Raw genomic sequence first — 25,334 nt, forward strand, 5'->3', positions numbered from 1 at the left:
TAAACTGACTGGTATATACTGTAGTCCTTGAGGTCTTTGTCGCCTTTCTTGTGGATGAGGATAACAATGGATCTATCTCACATTTCCTTTCCTGTTGTTGTTTTGTTGCATGTATTATATTCTAATTCCCTGTATTGTCTCTTTTGTAAAGCTCTCTGTTCACTGTTGGTGCTATATAAATACAAATGTATATACATACAATATACTTATACATACAATTAATTCATTGATTTGGCAAATGTGAATTGTTAAAATGGAAGTGTTTGTACTTGTAGGGGGATTTAGATTAAGATATGCATGACATTATATACTCTAGGTTGAGACCTAATACTGTGCCAGTTGTTTCATGAAACAATTTTTAATTATTTTTACATACATACATACATACATACATACATACATACATACATACATACATACATACACACACACTTGTCCTTTTGTTAAAGGCACAGGCTCACATAAGATTAAACTCTTGTGTACAGCATGCTTGATTGGATCCTCCGGTCCCATTGACCTGTGTGTGTGTGTGTGTATCTATATCTCTCTATCTCTCTATCTATCGTAAACCACCATCCTAGAGAAGTATCAGTGGTTTGCACCATATATTACAAGGTCTACCACATGGTGAATACGTGTTTAAAAAAAATACATGATATATTTGTAAAAAACCTTCTAAACCTATGCATTTCACCTATGCCTACAGTGCAGTACTGTGAGCATCATATGAATATTATGGCTTCATTATTTTTCTGTTAACTCAATGTAATTTACTTCCCTTAAAGATACTTTTCCTGGGATTTTGTAATCCTTACAAATATCAAAATAACTTTGCAGAAGAAGAAAGGTAAAAGTGCTACAAACAACTTATCGCAAAAGACACTGGGTCAAGATTGTGACATTTCAACCAAGCATTTGGCTACCATAGACACACTAAAGCTTTTTTTTTTTTTTTAAACTAAAAGTGTCAACCTAAAGATATAATCCATGAAACCTATTGCTATCATTAGGCTGCGGTTGCTGGGAAAAAATCTAATTGACTTGACTTTCAGCGACCAAGCGTGTGTGTGTGTGTGTGTACAAGTAGTCCTCGCTATCCAACGTTTCACTTTACAACGAATGGCATATCCAGTGCTTTACAATGCAACCCTATGGGCCATTTTTCGACGCTGAATGCTTTTATCCAACGCTCACCGCCACTGATTAACATGGGACTCACTGTACAACAGTTTCACTATCCAACGCTACTTCCAGAACGGATTCCGTTGTATAATCGCTGAGAAAACCTTTCTAAACACACCCATACATTAACAGCGGCGGTAGCGGCGCAAGCTTTCTTTTCCCAATCTCCATTCCCCCCCCCCCCCCCCTGTCGGCCGGTTCCACGCTCATTGTCGTGTGCGCGCGCACGCGGCCCTATTATAGAAAGGCTGACTAACCACAGCCAACTATAACTGCCGCACGGCGCAGCAAGCGCGCCCTCTGTAGAACAGCCCTAACACTCACTTTTTAGTATGCGGATCTGTTTTTATAGTATATAATAATTTACATGTGAATGGAAAGGCTTTAGGCTGATCTGTGATACAGTACATTGCTTTACACACTGTATGCATTGCGTATTTCCCATGAGCTAAGGATTCCTCGGTTTTACTTCTCTTTTTTTTCTTTTGGTTCATTGGTACTTACAAATTGATATTGGCTTCCTTCAGTCAGTGCAATGCCTATTTGGGAATCGACTTTAACAGAGGGACACACCCTTGCTTAAACTGATCACTTATCCAAAAGACTGTTCATGGTCCCAAGGTTCAACAAAGTATCCGGCCGCTCCTCCTTCTCTTACCGTGCACCCCAAAACTGGAACAGTCTACTGGAGATTCTCACAGACGCCACTTGTCTAAGTTCTTTCAAAACTAAAGCTTTATTTTAATCTTGTCTGTAACTGTTAGATATCTATCTTTATCTAACTGTGCATGCTTATGTATTATGTATATACCCTGTTCACTTATGTAACTATGTATTTGTAACCATGTATTATTTGTCATCCTAACTCTATGCCCAGGACATACTTGAAAACGAGAGGTAACTCTCAATTATTACCTCCTAGTAAAACATTTTATAAATAAATGTGCACATATACCCACACGTGTATTGCATCACAAGATTGCCCACATAACATTTTAAGCCTTCATATAAATCTGCAGCGGAACTCAAATGCTTTGGCGTGCAGCACTATAAAAGTTGCTTCCTGTGTGACCTTGCAGGAGTCTGGAGACATCTATTATTTAGATTGTGTCTGAATAATGCACATGCACAAGCCTGAGTGACTGCACTCACATTCCTTTCTCCACTGGAGCGTGGCTCTGTGGGAGCGCTGGGCAAGCTAAGCTGAATCTTTTGAAGCCTCACACAAATCTTCTGCTATTTTTGCATGGCCCAATGGTATGATCCTTACTTCTTGTCTCTTAATAAATTGGAAGAGAAGTCTTTAAAACTTAAGCTAGGAGGATCCGATTTTGGGTGTGCTATACTTGAAGCTGCAGTGTCTGTACCCATGGCTTGCGCGGAGCTTGAATTACAAACTGGATTGTGTTCCAAAGGTTGACACAGCGCAATGCTTCATTCATTTGCTGCCTGACTGGAAATATCTCCATATCCTGAATAGCTAGGATCCCTTTTTTCAGTTTCTTGTGACTTTTTTTTGCCATTCAGAAAACGTTTTCGTTTTTCTCTCTTCACCCCCCACCCCCACCCCCCTAGCAGAGCTGCGTTCCACTCAGACTTTAAAGAGCTAATCAGAGAGACAGTCGTATCCTGAGTTTCTCAGATACAGCTCTTTGAGGTCCAGTGATGTGACAAAGTGGGCTGCATTAGCTTTGATGTTTAAAATTCAGTAAACCTGGAATATAACTAGAGAGCAAAGGGATTCCCTATTGTACAATGATCTGGAGATCTTTTTACCAGAGCTTTACCCTGCTGATTAAAGCTGAGGGGGAGGGGGGCAAGCACTTGTTGAGCACACGGGGTTATTCGTTATGGTTCAGCCTTGACGCCCATTGACTTGAATGCAGAATAAGGCCGCGATTGTAGTTGCCGAGGGCATGACGCTCGTGAGAAACCTGCTCTGCGATCCGAGGCGACGGGGAGGTGTGGCGCAGGCGTGGCCTCGACGTCACGTGAGCGGTTTGCCCTCAATGGCTGAACCGCGCACGTGACCCGGCCGTCACGCAACAGACACATTCTTTGTCTTCTCAACAATGGGTCGCTCTATGGGCGGCCTCTGAGAAGGTTTGTTGTTCGCGCTGTCGCTGACACTATAAACGCGGCCTTGAGTGCATTAACCAGGAGTGCTGACTTCCAGTCCTAATGCCTCTCCCAAAAGTTCAGGTTTTCAGGATATCCCTGCTTCAGCACAGGTGGCTGTGCTGAAGTACTGATTGAGCCACCTGTGCTGAAGCTGGGATATCCTGGAAACTTGACCATTTGGGTGAGGCATTGGGACTGGAGGTGAGCACCCCTGCATTAACCTATAACGGACCTTTTTTTTAAATGACTAAACCCACAGTGACGTCAGACAAAAGGGAGCAGAAATCAAACCGCTCCCAAGTCTGGCTGCACCAGGTTAAAAAAAAATTGTGTAACAATACTGATAGGTGTCAGATTTGGGTAGAAAAAAATTGTGTGTAATTTAACACATTTTTAAAGCGTCATGTGGTCCTTCGGAGAATGCTTATACTTGTTCATATTTAAGGGGACCCTCCAACAAATTATATATATATATATATATATATATATATATATATATATATATATATATATATATATACATACATACATACATACATACATACATACATACATACATACATACATACATACATACATACATACATACTTCGACAAACCTATACATTTGCTCGCCCCAGGCGAGTGGATTTAATCCCCGGGCGAGTAAATATTGGCCCAAGCAGCACACGTTTTGTACTAGGTGGCGAGATTTTTTTTTTGTGTGGCGAGTAGATATTTTGGTGATTTGTCAACCACTGTGTGTGTAATTTTTTTTTTTTTTTTTTTTTTTTCAAATGTGATAGCAGGGAATCTTACACTTGTTTGTGAACCTCCCTGTGATCCCCCAAAGCCTTTTCAGATCCCCATCAGACAGTCGGTATGTACATAAACCTAATGATAAACAGAGATAATATTAAAGTGGAAAGTTTCCTTTTGTTGGTGTTTGACAGCGATGTGTGATTTAGTATATAAAAAAATTAAATGTAGAGGCAAAATAAAAAATACGGTATGAGCGAGGCCGGAGAATCACAATCCTGTTTACAAAATCAACATTTATGTTCTAAATCCATAACTAACACCATGTCCTGCAATATTCATACACCGACATGATTCCTCCCCCCCCCCCATCCTTCCCACATTAAATGGTTTAACAAGTACAGTATGTCAGGAATGAATTGTGTTCTGGTGAAGGAGGCAGTGTTGAGACTGCAGTACTGCTGAATAGTAGCATTGTTCTGGCTACACAGTGGCACGGCGGGTAGTTATTTTCAGAAGTCCTACTTTGGATGGCGGGTTTGTTTGTTCCCTGATCATCGGCTGCAACTAAACGCTGCACTAACAGTGACACTATGCTAATCACACGAGACAATGTGGTTAGTGTCTAATTTGTCACAATGAAAATGTGTTTATCATCTATAGCTGCTAGACAGGTGGAAATGGATTATTCAAGCATTAGCCTATTTTGGGGGGAAAAATAGGTACATTGTAATAAACGTGTGTGTTAAATTTTAGGTTTTTTTTTTCCATAGCCTAAATAGAGAGGGGGTTTCACTTTTTAAAATTTTTTTTTTTATGACGCACAGTAATCAACCGTAACGACAATTTATCCAACTTCCTAAGACTAAATAAGTCGTTTCAGATAAATAATACGTTTTTTTCCCCCCTCCATTTGTGCAACTTCCTAAATTCATATGGCTGCACATCCCCTCTCACTTCGTGACCTCATAGGACCTTGCATAGTTACATAGTAGAGGAGGTTGAAAAAAGACGTACGTCCATCAAGTTCAACCTATGCTAAATTTAGATTATACTTATTGATCCAGAGGAAGGCAAACAAAAAACCCCTGAGTCCTATCATCCAATGATATCTCATAAGGGGAAAATAAATTCCTTCCTGACTCCAAGAATTGGTATATCCCTGTATACCTTTCCATTCTAAAAAGATGTCCAGCCTTTTTTTAAAAGGAAAGAGAGGGACATCCACGGGGAACGATGCGGAGCACAACTGTAAAAAGATGGGGCTAGACACCAGCAAAGATGAGGTTAAAAGTAATCTTTATTCCAGGGCACCAACGTGGGTGACACAAATGCAGGAAACTCTGACGCGTTTCGGGCAAGAGCCCTATGTCCCTGTATACCATTACTTTTTAAAAAGATGTCCAACTTTTTTTAACAAATCTATTGAATCTGCCATCAGTCTCCATGGGTAATGAATTCCACATTTTAACTGCCCTTACTGTAAAGAACCCTTTCCTTTGTTTCTGGTGAAATCGCCTTTCCTCCAACCTTAAGGGATGATCCAGAGTCCTTTGCTTACGGCCTGTGGGGGGAATAGTTCTTTTGCAAGCTCCTTGTATTGTCCCCCGAATATATTTGTATATAGGACTCCTGTAAGAGGGACTCCTCTTCCGAAATGTTACTTTTATGTCTAAAGCACTTATTCCCATGATCTGTTATTTATATTATCTGTTATTTATTTGATTACCCCATGTATTACTACTGTGAAGCGCTATGTACATTAATGGCGCTATATAAATAAAGACATACAATACAATACAATATCCCCTCTTAGACGTCTCTTTTCTAATGTAAATAAGTCTAATTTAGCTAGCCTCTCCTCATAAGTTAGATTGTCCACCCCCTTTATTAATTTGGTGGCTCTTCTCTGCACTCTCTGTAGTTCTCTAGACCTTATTTGAGAAGATTTACGTCTTGTGGTACCCAAAGGGTTAGTCACTAAATGATGGGGTCTGGCACTCCAGGGACCCCGTGCTGTAGTGCAGAGGTGCTCCACTGCAGTCCTCCAGCCCCCACACGTGAGGTTTTCAGGATACCCCAGCTTCAGCACAGGTGGCTCAATTAGTCCCTGCTTCAGCTGAAGCTGGGATATCCTGAAAACCTAACCTGTTGGGGGGCTTGAGGACTGGAGTTGAGCGCCCCTGCCGTAGTGCCTTCTTCATGCCCAAGGAAAAAGTTTTGCTTCAGCTTTGATCGCGTCTTGTGTTCCCATGAATCGCAAGAGAGGAGGAGGAGGAGGACTCTTCAGTTTCTGGTTTAAGGGCAGTCACATTACCGCTTTGACGAGCACTCGTGTTACTGGACTTTGCTTGAGGGGCTGTGGCATTCACAGGGTTATCATGTTAGACTTCCTTTTTTTGGTAGAGAGAGAATGGTGAGCACACACAGCAGGAGTTGCCATGTGAATAATCTACTGCAGGCTTTGGTACTTTTTTGCATCAAAATGTAATTATTTTAAAAAAAAAAACCTTGGGAGGAAAACAAACCAGTTTTTGTAATCTGCATCAAGGACATGACATGGAACTCCCTTTTTTATAGTGGGTCGTGTTACATGGGAAATCGCACCTTTTACATGGTGGCTTGTAAAAGTGGTGTGCGGAAACATAGGACATGTTGTTCGACTTCTTCTTCTTTTGACTGATTACCTGCTCCCGTCACATGGAGAGGGTGAGCTAAAGGTGACCCCTTAATGGTGTCCAATCCCTCTTACAAACCTACACTGGGATTTCATCCCTCAGTAGCAGACGTGCCTCCTTCCTGCACAAGCCGTGACGATATAGGGGGTTACAGTATGTACTAAAGCCTCCCGGCTGCAATACTGGGGCAAAGTCCGTGCAGAAGAATTGCACCAGATTTTATTAAAGGGAACACCTCACATTGCTTTCAATGGGATTCCTTTACTTGGATGAATATGGCTCTGTTTTTTGCACTGGTTTTGCCCTCTTTTTGCAGCCGGGAGACTAGTAAGGAGACCCTATACTGTGGCTGTGCACACACTTCAGAGACCAAACATTTTTCAGGTACAGCTGTCTGCAAATCTAAGCATAAATAATTCGGCGCTCTTCTATAGTTCTAAGGTGTGTGTGTGTGTGTGTGTGTGTGTGTGTTCAATATCATATAACTACTCGAGTGAAAAAGGTGTCTGTAGCAAAGGGGTGAAGCAAGTCATTTAAAGGCCAGCTTACGTGATGGCACCTAACAGATTGCATGATGCAGGTACTACTTTTATGATTTATTATTGTTCTTATTTTCTGTAAGCTTTGTTGACAGAGCCACATTACTGACATTATACAGATTGTCGAGCAAAAATGTCACTTCTCTGTCACACCGTACGGTGTGTAACAGATTCTTGCATTTCCAACTGTGCAACGCATATAACTTTATCTATTTCCCCCCCCCCCCCTTTGGGAGGCTGTGAGTTCAAATCAAAACAATCCTTACTCCTCCCCAGTAAGCAGACAGGGATCAAATTAGTGTGTGTGTGTGTGTGTGTGTGTGTGTGTGTGTGTGTGTGTGTGTGTGTGTGTGTGTGTGTGTGTGTGTGTGTGTGTGTGTGGTACCTCTACTCGGATGGGGTTGTGTACAAATAGGCAGGGTTTTGGTTACTGCACCCTTCACAGACGATCATTGAGACTGGTAAATGACTATTCTGGGAACTGTGTGTACAATATGATTACAATACAGGGAACAGAACACGGATGGTATCAAGGTAACATTGAATCAATGTAACATTGGAAGAGAGGAGTCCCTGCCCTGAAGAGCTTATAATCTAATTTGCATTGGTGGGGAGACAGGAGTAAATTTGATTAGTGAACTTTTTTTCTTTGTTACAGAACCCTATAATTCTTTTGTGAAATTAGTGTCTGAGATCCGGTGCATTGTGAGGAACTCCAACCCTCTCTAATAGCACGTGTGTCCCGGGAACATAAGGGGTCCTGTTGAAAAACACAGATTAGAGTGGATAAGAGCATACTGTAGTTTCTATTGAGAAATCGCTTCATTGAACAGGTGAGTTTTCCGATGAGCTTTGACGTTATGAGAGAGAAGGACAGGGAGGCAGGGAGGGAGGTCCAGTAAAAGTACACGCAGTGCAAGCAGACCTCGGGCCTGCCAACAAATTCTTTGCTTTACAGAAGTAGGAAGGGGCTGACAGTCTGTAAACCAGAGCTCCAGGGATTGTAAGCAGGTGGAGAGCACGGAAGCTGCCTTTTTTTAAACCTGGCTTGCAAGGCTTTCAAAATGACTGTCCGGTTTCAAGACCAGGTAACCCTGACTGACTGATACACAAGCTCTTTTAGATCAGGGTAGGCGCTATTGCGAAGTTTCAACCGCACTGCTGCAAGTAGTATGGAGGGGAAGGGACTTGGGAGGCGTCACTTGATTTTTAATTAGAATTGTAAATGCCCATTCAGTGCTGTAAAACGCCTCACTCGCCCTTTTAATGCTGTTGAACTGCTGCCTGAATATTTTTTTGCTTACCTATAAAATACACGGTTATATTACTGAACCTATAACATTTTAATGGGCAGATTCATGCGTAGTGGCATAAACCTAAAATGATCAACACATGGAGGTGTTCCACGTGCTAGTTTGCAATAAAACTTCTTTACTCTTATTCAGTAATAGTCAAACATTTCTCCCCCCCCCCCTTAAAAGTCAGCAATCCTATATTTAATACAAGCTTTTAAGGACAAAAATAAATCTCAGGGAGCTAACTAAGGCTGGGATTATGGCGCCCGCGTGCGATGGAGCGCATAGCCTCGCGTCCTCCTGCAGCCCCAGCAATCTGTCAACGTGGCTGCAGGAGATTGGGGTGGCGGACGCGTCACGAAGCTGGTTCGCCCTCATTGGCTGAACCACTCCGACGGCCGCGCTTGAAAAGACAAATGTTTGTCTTATTCAAATTTGCGGCCACGCCATGGCGCTCTGCTGTGTGTGCGCCTGCACTAGATGCACTGTCATAGGGAGACAGGTAATTATCATTGGCACGAGCGTGTTCACTATAATTTCAGCCTAAGAAGATATTGAACTGAAAACCTTAAATGAAAGTGTTTTGCCACATTTTAATTTTATTTTCAATCTTAGCATGTCCGTGACCCCGGACAGACAGAGACCCTGGCTCTCCTGCAGAGCACAGAACATTGCTCTGCAGGGCATTTCATAGCCTTCTTGCAGAGCCGTTTGTGTGTTTTTATCTTGTCTGTTTTCACGTTGACGGGAGCCTAGAAAGAGAACACGACATGTTTTAAGCTGGATGCATATGGTCTTGGTTAGAGGACTTTGTGCTTTGAATTGTTGCACATTACAGAAGGGCAAACAATAACAAGATTGCAGCTCTCTGCTTAAATAAACGCATTTAAAAGGGACAGCTCAACCGTTATATTTATATAGCATAAGAACTTTATTTTTTTATTTTTTTTGTTTACTCTTTATTTTATGTACTTCAGTAAAAAGTGTACCAGTAGTTTTCTTGTTTTGGGAAATTATGAAACCATTTAAGAGATATTCTTATGGATTTTTTTTTTTTTTTTTGTTATTTAGGACCAGTTGATTCTAAAAAAAAAATGAATTCGACTTTCTTCGTAACAAATGGCAGCAAAGAATATAAAGAAAAATTAACTGGTGCACCTGATAAGTGATGGATTAAATAAGCCAAAAAATGGAGTGCGGGAAAGACCACCATATTTTTAATTGTTTTTTTTTTAATTTATTTTTTAGAATATATAAATGCTCCATAATGCCGCCAGGATGACCTAATAGAACAGTTCTGTAATGCTGAGGTGTGAAATACATTCCATGTAGCGCTTTTCTCCCAATGGGATTTAAAGTGCTTCGCAATGACCTTATAGTGCACGGTACGTAGCACATAGGATTGCTACAAACACAGGCCCTGCAGAGCTCACAATCTGAGGCACAGGGAGATAGTGACTTGCCCAAGGTCACAAGAAGTTGATACTGGAATTTGAACCTGCTTCAAACTCCATGTCACTGTTATCAGAGTAAGTGTCTTTACTCACTGAGCCGCTCCTTCAGCCCCTGTACCTCAATTCCTACTGCCTCTTAACACCTTCACCCACCCTGGGACTACTCTTACGGCATGTATTAAACTAAGCGCATGCATGCGCACGGCAATGAAAGATACCTGTCTCCCTGTGACTGTGCATCCACTGCCGACGCGCAGGCGGCCTTGGCGCGGCAGCTTGGTGGAAATACAAAGAAATTAGTATTTTCTAGCGGCTGCCGTGACACTGTGAGCCAATCACAGTGTGGCCTACCCTTGTGACGTCATGGCCACGCCTCCTTTTCTTCCTTTAAAGCAAACCATTCATGCCAAGGGTGACAGAAGAACATAGAATTGTTACTAAGTATTCAAAACTCTGCACATTTTGAGATCCTGTACCTAAATGACTAAGCATGAGACTTAAAGTATCAGTCTACACTGATCACCCTACTTTGCATCACATGGATCGCCTCTTGCCCTGTCCAATGCCGTTTGTATTTTTAAAATTTGAGGCTCCATCCAGGAGATAAAAAAGCTGTGTGTGCTGAGCACGCGCATAGTAAGTGAAACTTCTTTGACTTTTGTCACAGAAATTGTATTTGTGTTGGTGATGTTTTAATTAAAAATCAAAATACAATTTCAGTTACAAAACGCAAATAAATTTGACTTAGAATGCGCGTGCTCGGCACACATCCCCTGTATTAGCTATTTGCACTAAGTGTGAATTCCTTGTGTGTGTGTAAGTCAGTCAGTCAGTGTGTGTGTGTGTGTGTGTGTGTGTGTGTGTATGTCAGTGTGTGTGTCAGTCAGTGTGTGTGTATGTGTGTCAGTAAGTGTGTATGTGTATTTGTGTCAGTGTGTATGTGTAAGTCAGTGTGTGGGGGGGTGTGGGTGGGTCAGAGTGAGCGGGGGGGTGTGGGTGAGTCAGTCAGTGTGCGGGGAGGGGTGGGTGAGTCAGTCAGTGTGCGGGGAGGGGTGGGTGAGTCAGTCAGTGTGCGGGGAGGGGTGGGTGGGTCAGTCAGTGTGCGGGGAAGTGTGGGTGGGTGGGTCAGTCAGTGTGCGGGGAGGTGTGGGTGGGTCAGTCAGTGTGCGGGGAGGTGTGGGTGGGTCAGTCAGTGTGCGGGGAGGTGTGGGTGGGTCAGTCAGTCAGTGTGCGGGGAAGTGTGGGTGGGTGGGTCAGTCAGTGTGCGGGGAGGTGTGGGTGGGTCAGTCAGTCAGTGTGCGGGGAGGTGTGGGTGGGTCAGTCAGACAGTGTGCGGGGAGGTGTGGGTGGGTCAGTCAGTCAGTCAGTCAGTGTGCGGGGAGGTGTGGGTGGGTCAGTCAGTGTGCGGGGAGGTGTGGGTGGGTCAGTCAGTGTGCGGGGAGGTGTGGGTGGGTCAGTCAGTGTGCGGGGAGGTGTGGGTGGGTCAGTCAGTGGGGGGGTGTGGGTCAGTCAGTGTGGGGGGTGTGGGTGGGTCAGTCAGTGTGTGGGGGGGGGGTGGGTCAGTCAATGTGTGGGGGGGGGGGGGTGGGTGGGTCAGTCAGTGTGTGGGGGGGGGGGGGTGTCAGTGTGTGGGGGGGGGGTGGGTCAGTCAGTGTGTGGGGGTGGGTGGGGGGGTCAGTCAGTGTGTGGGGGGGGTGGGTCAGTCAGTGTGGGGGGGGGTGTGTGGGTGGGTCAGTCAGTGTGGGGGGGTGTGGGTGGGTCAGTCAGTGTGTGTGGTGGGGGTGGGTCAGTCAGTGTGTGGGGGGTGGGTCAGTCAGTGTGTGGGGGGGGGGTGGGTGGGTGGGTCAGTCAGTGTCGGGGGGGGGGGGTCAGTCAGTGTCGGGGGGGGGGTGGGTGGGTCAGTCAGTGTGGGGGGAGGGTGGGTGGGTCAGTCATTGTGTGGGTGGGTCAGTCATTGTGTGGGGGGGGTGTGGGTGGGTCAGTCTGTGTGTGGGGGGGGTCAGTCAGTGTGTGGGGGGGGGTGGGTGGGTCAGTCAGTGTGTGGGGTGTGGGGGGGGGTGGGTGGGTCAGTCAGTGTGTGGGGTGGGGGGGGTGGGTCAGTCAGTGTGTGGGGGGGGTGAGGGGGTCAGTCAGTGTGTGGGGGGGGGGTCAGTCAGTGGGTGGGGGGGTCAGTCAGTGTGTGGGTGTGTGTGTGTGTGTGTGTGTGTGTGTGTGTGTGTGTGTGTGTGTGTGTGTGTGTGTGTGTGTCAGTCAGTGTGTATGTGTGTATGTGTGTGTGTGTGTGTATGTGAGTCAGTATGTGTGTATGTGTCAGTGTGTATGTATGTGTGTGTGTGTGTCCTGCCCCCCTCTCTCCTGACTCTCCCCAGCACACTTGTCCTCCCCCCAGCACACTTGTCCTCCCCCCAGCACACTTGTCCTCCCCCCAGCACACTTGTCCTCCCCCCAGCACCCTTATCCTTTCCCTGCACCCAGACCCTTTCAGCATCCGACCCCCCCCCCCCCCCCCATTCCTACCAGATCGCGGCACAGAGGAGATGGAGGCAGTGTCGGCGGGGGGAGAGGGAGAAGCGCGTCAGCTGGAGCCGACTCGGAGGCTTCTGATGGTGCTGTGGGGGACGCAGCGCACTCATCACCCCCCTCCTCCCCCCCCGTTACCGGAGCAGTTCTATGCCTCGGCCGGGGCATGCACCGGGAGGAGAGGCCGCAGGAGATCAGTGCCTGCATAGAGCCCCGGGGAGCAGTGTGGGCTTCAGTGTCCCTGTGAGGAGAGTCATGGCGTCTCGAGCGTCGCCATGACTACCGGGCATGCGCAGCATATCAATGGGCGGGGAATCAGCGGCGTCGTCACAACTGCGCATGCGCGGCATGGCAGCGGCCGTTAGGAGCGGCGGCTATCGCCGCCGCATATGTCACAATGTGTGGGGGGGGGGTTCGGGGGGGGTTGCGATTAGGAGCGGCTATCGCCGCCGCCGCCGCATCTGATTTGTGTGATGTCAGTGTTGGGGTCGGGCTGAGCCAGAACACAGCCCGGCCTCAGCTGCCAGCACTGACGTCACATCCGTTTCATTTCTGTCTCCACAATTCTTTTTTGCCCCATCACGAATGAGGCGCCACTAAGGAAGTTTCACTTCAATAGCGCTATAAATATTCAGTGTCCTAGAGGTTAAAATGAAGCTCTCCCCAGAGCCCAGTGCCATCTAAAGGTTAACCTCAGAAGCTTGATTTTTGAATGAAAGAACAGAACATGTTCAAGGGGTGAGACGTTGTTCTAACCATTGAACAGTCTCTAGCATTTGTGCATCAGAATATGTGAATTGCCACAGAAGGCCAAATATAACTAATAGCAATGATAACGTATGTATTAAAATGAGCTAATCTATGCATTACAAACCAGACAATTATCATTATTTTAACATATATATATATATATATATGTATATATGTATAATTTATTTAATTATATTTTTAAGCTTTGGGGGGTTCTTATATCTGCCTTGTCACAAAAGTTTAAAATGCTTTATCTACATTTCTTCCCCTCCTCCCCTCCCCCACCAAAAAACCAACAAACACTAATCGCCTATCTTTAATCTATTAAACATTCCACTGTAATGAGTTCAATTTGGCCGTATTTAAATATACCTCTGATTTCATCTGTTTTACAACATGAGCTAGTTTCATGTTCTATCCTGTGATTATCGTCTTAGATCAGGGGTGCTCAACTGCAGACCTAAAGGGCCACCAACGGGTCAGGTTTGCATGTTCTTGTGTGTTGCCAGATTAGTTATGTCTGTGGGAACCCATTGTACTGAATAACAGGACACTGAGTGAGTGGCGGTGAGGCTGGTAAATAAGGCTTCTTACTTCCTGCTGCAGCTATGAAAACCATTGTGGCTCATAAAATGTTTGTGCGCGTAGGAGCTCCTCATGACATCTGCCCCTGGGAACAGAATTGCATAATAATCTGATGCACAAATGCTGTTCAATGGGAGGAATTTTTAAATCGCTACATGATTTTCAAAGTGCTGTAGATTAACACATTTCTGGAAGGAAAAGCCAGGGCCTGTTTATGTGATCCAGAAATATGTTGGATACTGATTTTTAAAACCTCTGAGGCTGTATTTACAGGGTTGCCTAGTTTTGTGATATAGATAGATATCTATTAGCGGACGGGCCGGGCCGTGCGCTCTGTAACCGTCTTAAGTATCTAAATTAAATGCCAGAGTAGAGCGCGAGGCCTATGTAACTTACTTACCTTGGCTTTGGGCAACGTGTCGCCATGGCAACACACGTCAAATGATGCCACGGGTGACGTCGGTTCCTACGTGAGGGGGGCATGAGCACTAGGGCTGAGCAGGCAGCCCCCTGCGGCTTCACCTACGGCCCTTCAACTGCTGGCAGCTCCTCACATATGACCCTTTTCAAGTGTTTTCTTCTTAAGGGTATTGATGTAAAAATGGTGAAACATGAGGGTGCTTAATGTCTTAGTTTCCTTTTAGATTCAGCTCAACGTGTGTGTGTGTGTGTGTGTGTGTGTGTGTGTGTGTGTGTGTGTGTGTGTGTGTGTGTGTGTGTGTGTGTGTGTGTGTGTGTGTGTGTGTGTGTGAATATACATTTTATATTTATCTTTGCACTTATGTCTCATAATTTTTTTTTTTTGTGTAAATTTTCAACTCTTCCCCATTTTCTGAGCGGCAGAAACATTTTTGCTTGTTATCTCCATTGAAATTAACTGCAACGGAGTAAGAACAATGATGGTTTAACTGGTATGCACAAATATATAATTTACTATCACATATTACAGCTAGGGTTGCCAGGTGTCCGATATTGAACTGGACAGTCATGTATTTGGACACTCTGCCCAGTAAAAAATGAGAGGTACTGTAATACTGGACATGTATGTGTCCGGTATTTTCCTCCCTGAACATGGTGACCTGACGCACCTTTCACCATTGAGTCCAGTATTTTTGGAGAAGCCACCTGGCAACCCTAATTACAGCTGCCACTTCTCCACAGATCCAGGCCACCTCGGGTATCTGCACAAACCCCCTAACGTTTCAGGTTACATAATGAACCCCTTTTTGAGATGGGAAAACACATGGGTGCCTTCCAGAGAGTATTAATAAAAACTAAACTAGAAATGTGGGATATTTTTCACACACAAGGGGCCTATGCAGAGAGCAGCGCTATTTCAAAACTCGCTATGTTTTGGAGAAAATCGCGCAAAAAACAGCAGAAAATGGCGAGTTACGAAAAACGCGCCAATTTTTTTTTCTATTTCTAAAACTCGCCTCGCGGCTGGCGAGAACCTCCATCTCGCCAGTTTTAAAAATATCCTAATGCAGAGAGGCGCGAACGGCATCTAGCGGCTGTTCGCGCCAATAAAATGGCGCGATTGTCTCCTTTTTGCCTCGCCAGAAAAAGTTGGCAAGAAGCTGCCGCTCGCGGCCATAGCAAAGGGAAAAAAAAGGCGCAAATTTTTTTTAACACATTTCTGCAGCGCGCATCTCGCCAATTTAAACTCGCCACACGCATCCATGTTAAACATAGCAGAATTCTCACATTTCTGCATATGGAGAATAAAACTCTCCAAAAAAGCTACTTTTTATTAAACTCGCCAATTTTTAAATTCGCTGCTCTCTGCATAGGCCCCTAGAGTGAACATTGTAAATTTCACTTTTTTTTTGCTGAACTAAAAAAATAAAAAAAAAGTTTGCTTCGGCCCAGTTGTTCACAAGTTTGCTTTAATAAGTCAATGGGCATTGCATGATCAATTCATTTTCATTACTTTCAAAATTGAATCAAACTTACGCATAAAAAAAAAAAAAGATACTTGCAGGGCTGCTAATTCGACCAATTAAAAAAAAAAGTAAAATAGAGAATTTTAACCACTTTGTCCTGTCGGTATTTTTTTTTTATAAACAAACACTCTTTTTTTAAAGCGGTACTCCATGCTACCCTATTTTTATTTTGGGGCGTGGGTATGTTTAGGTTGTTTTACATGCTAAACCGCGTTGCTGCCGGCTCAAGACAGCTTAACATTGAGACCAACTTACGTTTTTTTTTTTTTTTTGACAAACTACAGAAAAATATGGCATTTTTCATGGCGGCATCCATGTAATTCCCTGGAGATGGGAGCGTCGCCGTTTAACTCTCCAGAACCCCTGAGTTCTTGCAAGGCAACAAGCAGAAAGGGGAGAGCTGCTGGCAATAGGCCAACTGACTGTTGTTCTAATTGGTACTATAATTTTTTACTATCGGTATATGGAACAATGATTTGTTGCTTTCAACCTACTGATTTTTTTTTTCCCCCCTCCCTCTCTTTTTAAAACAGGCCTCCGGCATGGAAGAGCTCATTTGGGAGCAATACACCGTGACCTTGCAAAAGGTGAGACTTGGAAAAGCTGCCCTGTGTACTCTTTCAGTCTGCCACCGTTGTGTACATTAGTCACTTAACGCCACGCATCTAATTTCTTTGACATATTTGTGATTGTTATTGCCTGAGGTTCTTCCAGCTGTCTGTGCGAGTCTGGTTCATGTCCTACTTTGTGCTGTGATGATGCATAGCAACGCCATTGAACGCTCGCTGCCGGATGCACCCTTTTTTACTCCTTTCCTAGCTCCCCGCGAAAGTGCCAGTGCTGCAGTGATGTACCAGACCGATTCTGAATCCTAATAACCGAAGCGTGATGGTCCAGAAGAGGAACACTGATTATTTACAGACTTGATGGTGTCACTTGATTTTATTAGTTTTTTTTTTTTTTTTTTTTTAAGGTCTTCCATTAGATAAACCTTTCTAAATGATATCCAGTAAATAAAAATACCACTTGTGGGGGATTTTGTATGACTCGGACAAGTCTGCAGCCAGGCATTCTGGGTAATGACATGCAAATGAGCATGCAGTGTCTCTCTTTACGTATCCATTTAACATGGAGCCCTATAAGCATATACCTGCCGCATTACACAGGCAAGGTTAAAGAAGTGCATAGCCAGTAAACCTACTCATAGGCAGCTGTTATAACCATTTGGGTCTCATAGTGTGAGTTTGTTTGCTGGCTTTGCAATGTGAAGCTGGTATGTGGGTATAACCAGGCAGCAAAACAAATCTTATAGGGGTCCATGTTAAAATGGATGAGAAGTAAAGTGACACACTTGCATGTCATTACCCAGAATCCTTGGCTGCAGTGGAAGCATTGTTTGATCAGCGATAATGGGGAAAAGACAGGGTTGCAGACCTGTCTGAGACATGCAAATGCACCACAAGTGGTATTTTTATTTACTGTACTGTGGATGATTTTTGTCACATTTATTTATTTTTTAAACCAACCATAACTTTGTAAAATAAATGATTTGTCAGAGAATTTTTTACACAATTAAATTGTGTAGCAGCTACTTTAAAGTTCTTTAACGAACTTCCAAAAGTAGTGCGGAGCAACCTAAGCTTAAAAAAAAAAAAAAAAAAGACACAAATTATGCAGGGTATGGTTTATAACCCTAACCCTCGTTGCTGTATCTGAGAATACAAGTATAAAAGACTGCGGTCTGATAATTGGCAGTACCAGCAATGGCACTTTATTGATGACACCCCTCTGCACTGCTTTCCACCAAACCATTCATGCCCCTAATGTAGTTATCACGTATTGGCTTATGCCTAGTGCCTCTTTTAGTGTGTCCCTCCCAAATATCTTGCCTTTATGATGTAGGGTGTCAGGCAGTGCGGGGATTCTGCCGGTTCGTGCAAACCTGTTGCTAAAATTTTGCCGAACCGGTGCTTGAGTGTCTTACCGCGGACGGCGGCATCTCCCAGCATCGTCTCCCTGCATATCTACTCAATGTGGCTGGGCTGCGTCAAATGCCGCCGCGTTGCCATGCCAACCGCATCACATGCTGTCTGTTGCTATGGCAACGAGACACTACGTGATGTCGCGTTGTCATGGCAGCGTGACGCCGTGCAGCCATTTTCAGAAAATTTGCAGAGGGAGCATGCTGGGAGACACCGCCCGCCAGGTAAAACCGGTTGTTAAAATGTAGAATCCCACCACTGGTGTCAGGTCATAGTCTTCCTCTTGCTGGCATCATGTGGTATGTGCGATTCTCCCTGCTTTCCCCCCCTCTCCACCACAGAGAGGGCGGCTCCTCTATCTAACTGTTGCTGAACAGATCTACGCATCTCGGATCGATTCCCTTCTGCAATGCCCATTCCAACTCGGAATATGTGGAATGTTAAATAAAGCATTTTGCTTTTTGTTCCTTCTGCTTCTTCGTGGTCACACCTATTTCCTTAGTTGGGCCTTTATCACAAGCCTTCATTTCTGTGGATGCAATTTTGTGTTTTCAGGATAACAAAAAAGGCTTTGGCATTGCTGTCTCTGGAGGTAAAGACAACCCACACTTTGAAAATGGCGAACCTTCTATTGTCATCTCGGATGTGCTTCCCGGGGGCCCTGCCGATGGCTTACTGCAGTAAGTACTGTCTTACACCTGTAGCATTCTTTATTCAGTGTATAGTTTAACTCCAGTGGTGTTCACCTGGGTGTACACTCGGGACAAGGTTCCAGAATGAAGTTTAATGTTCTGAGTTGCACTGAAGGTAAGGGTATCTGCAAATACACCTGCAGCTCTTCAACTCTTTTCATTTACTGTCACTTTATGTGCAATGCAATTGGGATTTTTAAATGGTCCACTTGATAAACCAGGGGAAATCCCACACAACAGGCCATTATTTATCAGTCAATTGTTTACTTCCTTGTGTCTTGTTGAAAGTGAATATTTTACTCGGGAATCTAACGATGCTGAATTTCAAAGTTGTTCTCAATTTGAACAATGATGGCATTATAATTACCTTACAAACAATGGCAAAAAAGGGTGTGTGCACCAAGCACGCGCATATTAAGTGAAACATCTTTGTCTTTTGTCAGTGAAATTGTGTTTTGATAGTGATTTTTGTATATTGTGTAGCTGGAAACTGCAGCTACTTTGTTCCTTTCTCCATCTGATAGGTGAGGAAATTGTTAAATTGTACAACTTTCACATGGTCTCTCTTCAAAGGAAACTTTCTAATTACTGTGGGTACTCTATCAGTTATTCAGCGCGTGTCCTCTTCTGCACATGTGCTTGTGGCGACGGTCCGTATCTGCGCATGCGCGGCCAACAAAGTCTAATGATGTCTCTCCCGCTACATACTTCCATCTCCATGAAGGAGATTTGTGCCGTGACATTTTACTAGGTGCCAGTAAAGAAGTTTCACTTTAAAAACAAACCTTCCCTGGCCTGATTTTTGGTTATTTTAGTTTTATTTTGTAAAAAATATTTGTTTCTTACATTAAACCTAATCAACATGGCAGATACAATAGATTTGTTCAAAAAAAGGTTGGACAGCTTTTTAGAAAGGAAAGGTATACAGGGATATATCAAATAAGTATACATGGGAGGGATGTTGATCCAGGGAATAATCCGATTGCCAATTCTTGGAGTCAGGAAGGAATTTATTTTCCCCGTATGAGATATCATTGGATGATGCTGTATGACACTGGGGTTTTTGGTTTGCCTTCCTCTGGATCAATAAGGAAGTATAGATATAGGATAAAGTATCTGTTTAAATTTAGCATAGGCTGAACTTGATGGACGCAAGTCCTTTATTTATTTATTTTTTTCCCCAACCTCATCTATGTAACCTATGTAACATTCCATTAGTTCCTACTGAGGGAACATCCCTTTCCAGGATTTCTGCGTTTGTTGATTTCCATGGAGAAGAAAAACCATGGTGACATTTTTGCTTTTAAAGAGCACTACGTTTTGTTTATGGAAAACCATTACATGATGTTACTTGTTTTGTAAACATAGTGGAACACTTTAATTACATCCTCCGTGTACTATTGACCTCTAGTCTCTCTCTGTCTGTCCTTCACCAGGTGATTTTATTGTGGCTAGATTGCAATGTTTACACACACAATTTTTGTACACAGGGAACAGAATAGCTAATTGGTTTCATAGCCATAGCATTAGTTTGGGCCTGTTATAGTTTCACTCATCAGTGCCAAAGTACAGTATGTGAAAAGATAAATACAAAATCCAAGTTAACCATAGCTAGGTTTATTTAATGCAAAGAGTAACTTGCTGTGATGTGCTCTTACAGTGAACTTGACCGCGTGGTTATGGTTAATGGGACCATTATGGATAACGTGCTCCATTCGTTTGCTGTGCAACAGCTAAGAAAATGTGGGAAAACAGCGGTCATTGTGAGTATCTCTTTATCTGTCTTTGGAAAAATATGCATGTGTGTAATTGCTACTAATTGCAAACAGAACTGACCTTCATGCCCAAAGTCTCTAAGCAGCACGCAGTGCCGTCACATCTCAAGGCCCGCTTTAAATGTGCTAAGGCGGTAGCACTGCTTTGTATCTGTGTGTGATTTGGCTTTTTAAACCAGAGACAGAACATGAAGCACAGACAGAGCTCAGTGCACATCCAGTGAAACCTATACACGGTACAGTGCCTAAATATATATGTATAGATATCTATTAAATAAAATGTTTTTATAGTTTAACATTTTGGCCAAAGTGTTGTAAGCCCTTGAGCCACTACACGGCAGACCACATCTCAAGGGTACCTAACACTAATATAAATTCTTAATAACCTGTGCATTACCAGGAAGAATGATTTATAATAAATCTGTCAAAATTAGTTGCATAGTTCTAAGTCTGATTGAAGCTTTTATTAACCTGTACATTACCAGGAAAAGCACTCTGTATTAGATTTGTCACAATCAAACTGCAAGCAAGCAAGTTCCCCTGAGAGTGGGAGATGCAATGGAGTGAGCATTTAACTATTTAAATGTGGGAGGGTGTGAGCTTCAACTAGGTAGGAGGAGCCACCCTCCAATCAGCTAAGACCAGCTGAACAAGAATTGTAAAACATACAGGACACCTACAAGCTCATATTGAACCCCCAAAATAACATATATATATATATATATATATATATATATATATATATATATATATATATATATATATATATATATATATATATATATATATATATATATATATATATATATATATATATATATATATATATATACACATATATACACATATATACATATATACATATATACATATATACATATATACATATATACATATATACATATATACATATATACATATATACATACATACATGTGCTACTGAGCATGGCAATATATATTTAAAACTAGAGACAGAACATGAAACACAGACAGAGCTCAGTGCACATCCAGTGAAACCTATACACGGTACAGTGCCTAAATATGTGTGATTGTGCTTTTCCAGAAGACTTTCCTGTTACTGTTTGTGCTATTTTCTACTCTACAGTTACCGTACCAGTAACTACTAATGCACAATATCAGTGTAAGGAAGGGCAGCACTCAATCGCATAGCAAACATATCACTCACATTAGTAGTATATCCAGATTTGCATCAAAAAACACACATGGCTTTGGTGATGGAAAAGCATTACCTTTATTCAGTAAAGGAACATATTTTTTTATTTTTTTCTCCCCATTCACAAACCAGGTTGTAAAAAGACCCCGTAAGGTGCAGATTACTGCATTAAGGCGCACACCCTCCCCTGAACTGGACCCTAGAACTCTTGACGACGTGGATGATGATCCACACTTTGACCGCACAAGTGCATACAGCGAGAGGACATGGCAAAGTGGTAACGGTCGCCGCAGTAGAGAGTCCAGCCCAGAGAGGGGCTATGGCAGAGACCAGGAGAGAGGCCGCGCCTATGACCGGGATCAGGATAGGGGCCGAGGGAGGAGCAGGGAGAGGGACCTGAATGACGATCGGGAGTACAGAAGAGAGCACAGTCGTGGCAGGAGCATCGACCGTGACTTGAACGAGGAGCCCAACCACCGGAGAGATCGTGGCAAGAGCGTGGACCGCGAAGAGTCGTTTGAACGGAGTGGAGACTACAGCCCAGAACGGGGGAATGGGCGGAGGCCTCCGATTGACCACAAGAATGAAAAGGAAATGCAGCGGAGTCGCAGCCGCGACAGGCTCCAGTCCCACAGCCCCTCTCCTGAACCGTTCCGAAAGAATGCGCCACCCGCGCGTAAGGAACAAGAGAAGCCAACCAGTGTGCTACTCAGTAAAAACAAGCCTAACGAAGGTAAGGGAGCGGAGCGCTCTTATTAAGTAATAGGTTTGTGTGTTTACATACACGGTGTGAGTGTATGTGAAGAATGACTAATATATGTGTACCTATGTGTAATGTACAAATATTAATAATGCTTTGTGTATTTGCCTGTTGTGGTTTGTTCCTAATAATAGTGCTTTTATTCACTGGCAGAATATGGCTTGCGGTTGGGCAGTCAGATATTCATAAAAGAAATGACGAAGACTGGACTGGCAACTAAAGATGGCAGCTTGTATGAAGGAGACATCGTTCTTAAAGTGAGTTGTGTTTTGGGTGTTCATGTAAGAAATCTAGCACCGCACTTTTTTATCGTGTCTGCGGTACTTGCTTGCCCAGAGCGTTTTTATATTTGTGTGTAGGATGAAAAGGGTGATTCTGGCTGCCGCAGTTCTCTTCCTAAAACTGAAATGTGAACACAATCATTTTTTATGATGGATACAGAAGTGAAGTGAAGGACCAGATGATGAAATGAAAGTGGAGCAAACAGATTATACATAGTTGAAATACAGCAGAGTAAATGGATCCAATTGTTTGGTTGGAAGTTGTTGTCAAGAATAAAATGTAGGCTGGAATACGGTGTGTCTCCTGGCATTAACAGCAATTCCATAGCATTAACATCGGATTGGTGTACAATACCCTGCCTCGCTGGGAACACTTTAGATACAGAGACTCTGCAAGGAATATCAGGGGGAAAGTATTAGTTGGAACAGTCAAAAGCAATCCAGGGTCATTCATAGGTTTATCAAGCAAGGTAACATGAGGGGTTAGGTAATGTCCAGTACAGAGGTCATACACAGTATAGCAGGCAAAGTACTTGAGGGGTAAGCAAGGCAAAGTCCAGATCAGATACAAGGTCATACATGTTATATCGGGCAAGAATACTGTAGGAGACGTGAACTGAAGTGAGAACCAAAGTTGCAATGCCACGTGCATAGGACTTCCTGATCTTTAAATAGGGCTAACCAGGAAGTGTGAGGCGTTGCAATGCCTCTGGGAGTTGTAGTTTTCTCCTTTTATCTTAAACCATGTGGACACTTGCAATTCTGCAGCCAGGGCAGATTTTCTTAACACTGCATGTCCTGTTTAATCGCCGACGCACAGATCTGACGGCCCCATAAAAAGAAAGTGTTTACTATCCCTGTAAGAGGACATCTCCGACTTTCAAGGGGATGCAGACTGTGACATTTGCAAAAGTAAAAGAAGATCGAGGAGAGGCTAGGGGCACAATGAATGAACTGTGCATACAAATGAATGGTGACAGGTGCAATCCCACATAGTCAGATAGTTGAATTTCTTTAGAGCCTCTGAATAGTGGAAGTATTTGCCAGTCAAGTGTTTTCTTTACCTTTATCACACCCCGTCCATATATAAGAGCCAAAGAATTCTGAAGAGGGGACTCAGGCTGCACAGGCTCCTGCTGATCACACGGTGACATCACAAAAGGGAGCAGCCAGATGGATTCAAAACCTCTCCCAAGTCTAACGTTTAAAAATAAATAAAAGATTTGGGTAACATGTTTTATCAGTTACCAAGATGAGACCCTGAAACATGTTGCTGGAGTTAGTTCGCTTTGGTCCTAGGACAAATTGCCACTTTAAAATTATGGGGGAAATGCAAGTGCAGTAATGAGTCTTAATTATGTCGCTGCAGAGAAACTTTCCACCTGGAGGCATTGCTCTGCTACAGATCACCTGTAACCGCTGTGCAAACATTATATTCCCTGGGTCAATTCATAGGCCTCACTATTTAATCCTCCTGATGTAGATACGATTACCTGTTGTAACTGTGTAACAATAATATGTAACGTTGTTAAAATATTTTTTTTATGTAGATCTACATTACAATTGGAAAATCATGAAATGTATTGCTATTTCTGGTGGTCCTGAATTTCTGTGAATCCAGTTATTTCAATTGTATTTTGGAATGTTCTCTGTCTGCATAATATTCATTATTAATGGTTTAGAAGTTTCAGTGCAGAAATTGGGGCCAAATCAAACCTCAAAACTGGCCTAGAATTTTGATTTTGTTTTCAGTGTGTAATTTGACACGGTCCTCCTTATTCTACTTCACCTCGCTGTTTCTTTCTCTACAGATCAATGGGACTGTCACAGAAAACATGTCTCTAACGGACGCCCGGAAGCTCATTGAGAAGTCCCGAGGAAAACTTCAGCTGGTGGTGCAGAGAGATGCCAGTCAGACTCTGATTAACATTCCTTCTCTGCATGACAGTGACTCTGACTTAGAAGGCAAGCTGTTTACTTTAACTAGTGGGCAATAAGGGGTTTACAACAAAATACTGTAGATTGTTTTACTTATTACCTGTCAAGTGAAATGGGTGTCTTATGGCATAGCACTGCTTAGTGAATATGAACCAGTACGTTTTGTAGCAATTTATGCTATACACCATTTATCATGGAGCACCTTTTTAAAGCAAAATGTAATTGCACAATATATTTTCTTATAGTGTTACCCTCAAGCAGACTTGGTAGATTAGAAAATGTAATTACACTGTATATTTTAGCATAGTGTTGCCTTAAAGTAGATTTACTAGATTTTAAAGCGATAAAGATCTTTTCAGCTTTTTTGTGGTCCTGCATTTGTTATGTGTTCATCAATTTTCAGGGGAATAAAAGTGTTGTGGGTAAAAAGTTTTGTGGCTGGAACATAAGGCCATATTTCTAGTCAAAGGGAGATTTGTTAAAGCAGGAACCCCCCCCCCCCCCCCCCCAATGAATGATGTAGATGTGAATTTTTACACATAATTGGAACTAGGCAGTCCTATGCTACCTCGCTAATTTCAGCACCGGGGATCCCTTGGTTCCTGAGATGATTACTGCTGAAGGTGCCAGTGCAAGTCATGGAGAATCCAACATGACCACTGGAGTTGACGAATAGGAAGCTGCCCCCAATTACATTGTGGCTGCCTATTAAACCGTGGATCACACAAGATTTTGTGGCTATATTGTTTCTGTAGGAGCAAGCCCCGGCACCAGTGAATAAATCCGTAATTATCTCAGGAGCTGTGAGGTGGCCGATGCTGAAAAGGGGGTAGATTAGCACCAGAGGACCACCCTGATTCCAATTACGTAAAAAAAATACCTGAGGCGGAATTGACGATTTTTTAATAACCCTAATTTAGTG

At 43.3% G+C, this 25,334-nt stretch overlaps 1 protein-coding gene across 9 annotated transcripts in view; it reads left to right on the top strand.

The window, feature by feature from the left end:
* Positions 1–25,334, top strand: part of TJP2 (tight junction protein 2) — a 113,665-nt gene that overhangs the window by 62,921 nt on the left and 25,410 nt on the right. For 5 of the 9 annotated variants that reach the window (XM_075597666.1, XM_075597684.1, XM_075597632.1 and 2 more), the window contains 6 exons: positions 16,342–16,395; positions 18,346–18,470; positions 20,143–20,245; positions 21,566–22,166; positions 22,347–22,450; positions 24,286–24,439. In XM_075597666.1, coding sequence (XP_075453781.1) covers positions 16,351–16,395; positions 18,346–18,470; positions 20,143–20,245; positions 21,566–22,166; positions 22,347–22,450; positions 24,286–24,439 — 1,132 coding nt within the window. In that variant the 5' untranslated portion in view covers positions 16,342–16,350. Of the gene's footprint in view, positions 1–7,916; positions 8,092–8,226; positions 8,347–16,097; positions 16,246–16,341; positions 16,396–18,345; positions 18,471–20,142; positions 20,246–21,565; positions 22,167–22,346; positions 22,451–24,285; positions 24,440–25,334 lie in introns of those variants that run through there. The other 4 variants (XM_075597674.1, XM_075597694.1, XM_075597656.1 and 1 more) reach the window with 3 other exon arrangements.

This window comes from Ascaphus truei, chromosome 1, assembly GCF_040206685.1.
Source record: "Ascaphus truei isolate aAscTru1 chromosome 1, aAscTru1.hap1, whole genome shotgun sequence".
Lineage (NCBI taxonomy): Eukaryota > Metazoa > Chordata > Amphibia > Anura > Ascaphidae > Ascaphus > Ascaphus truei.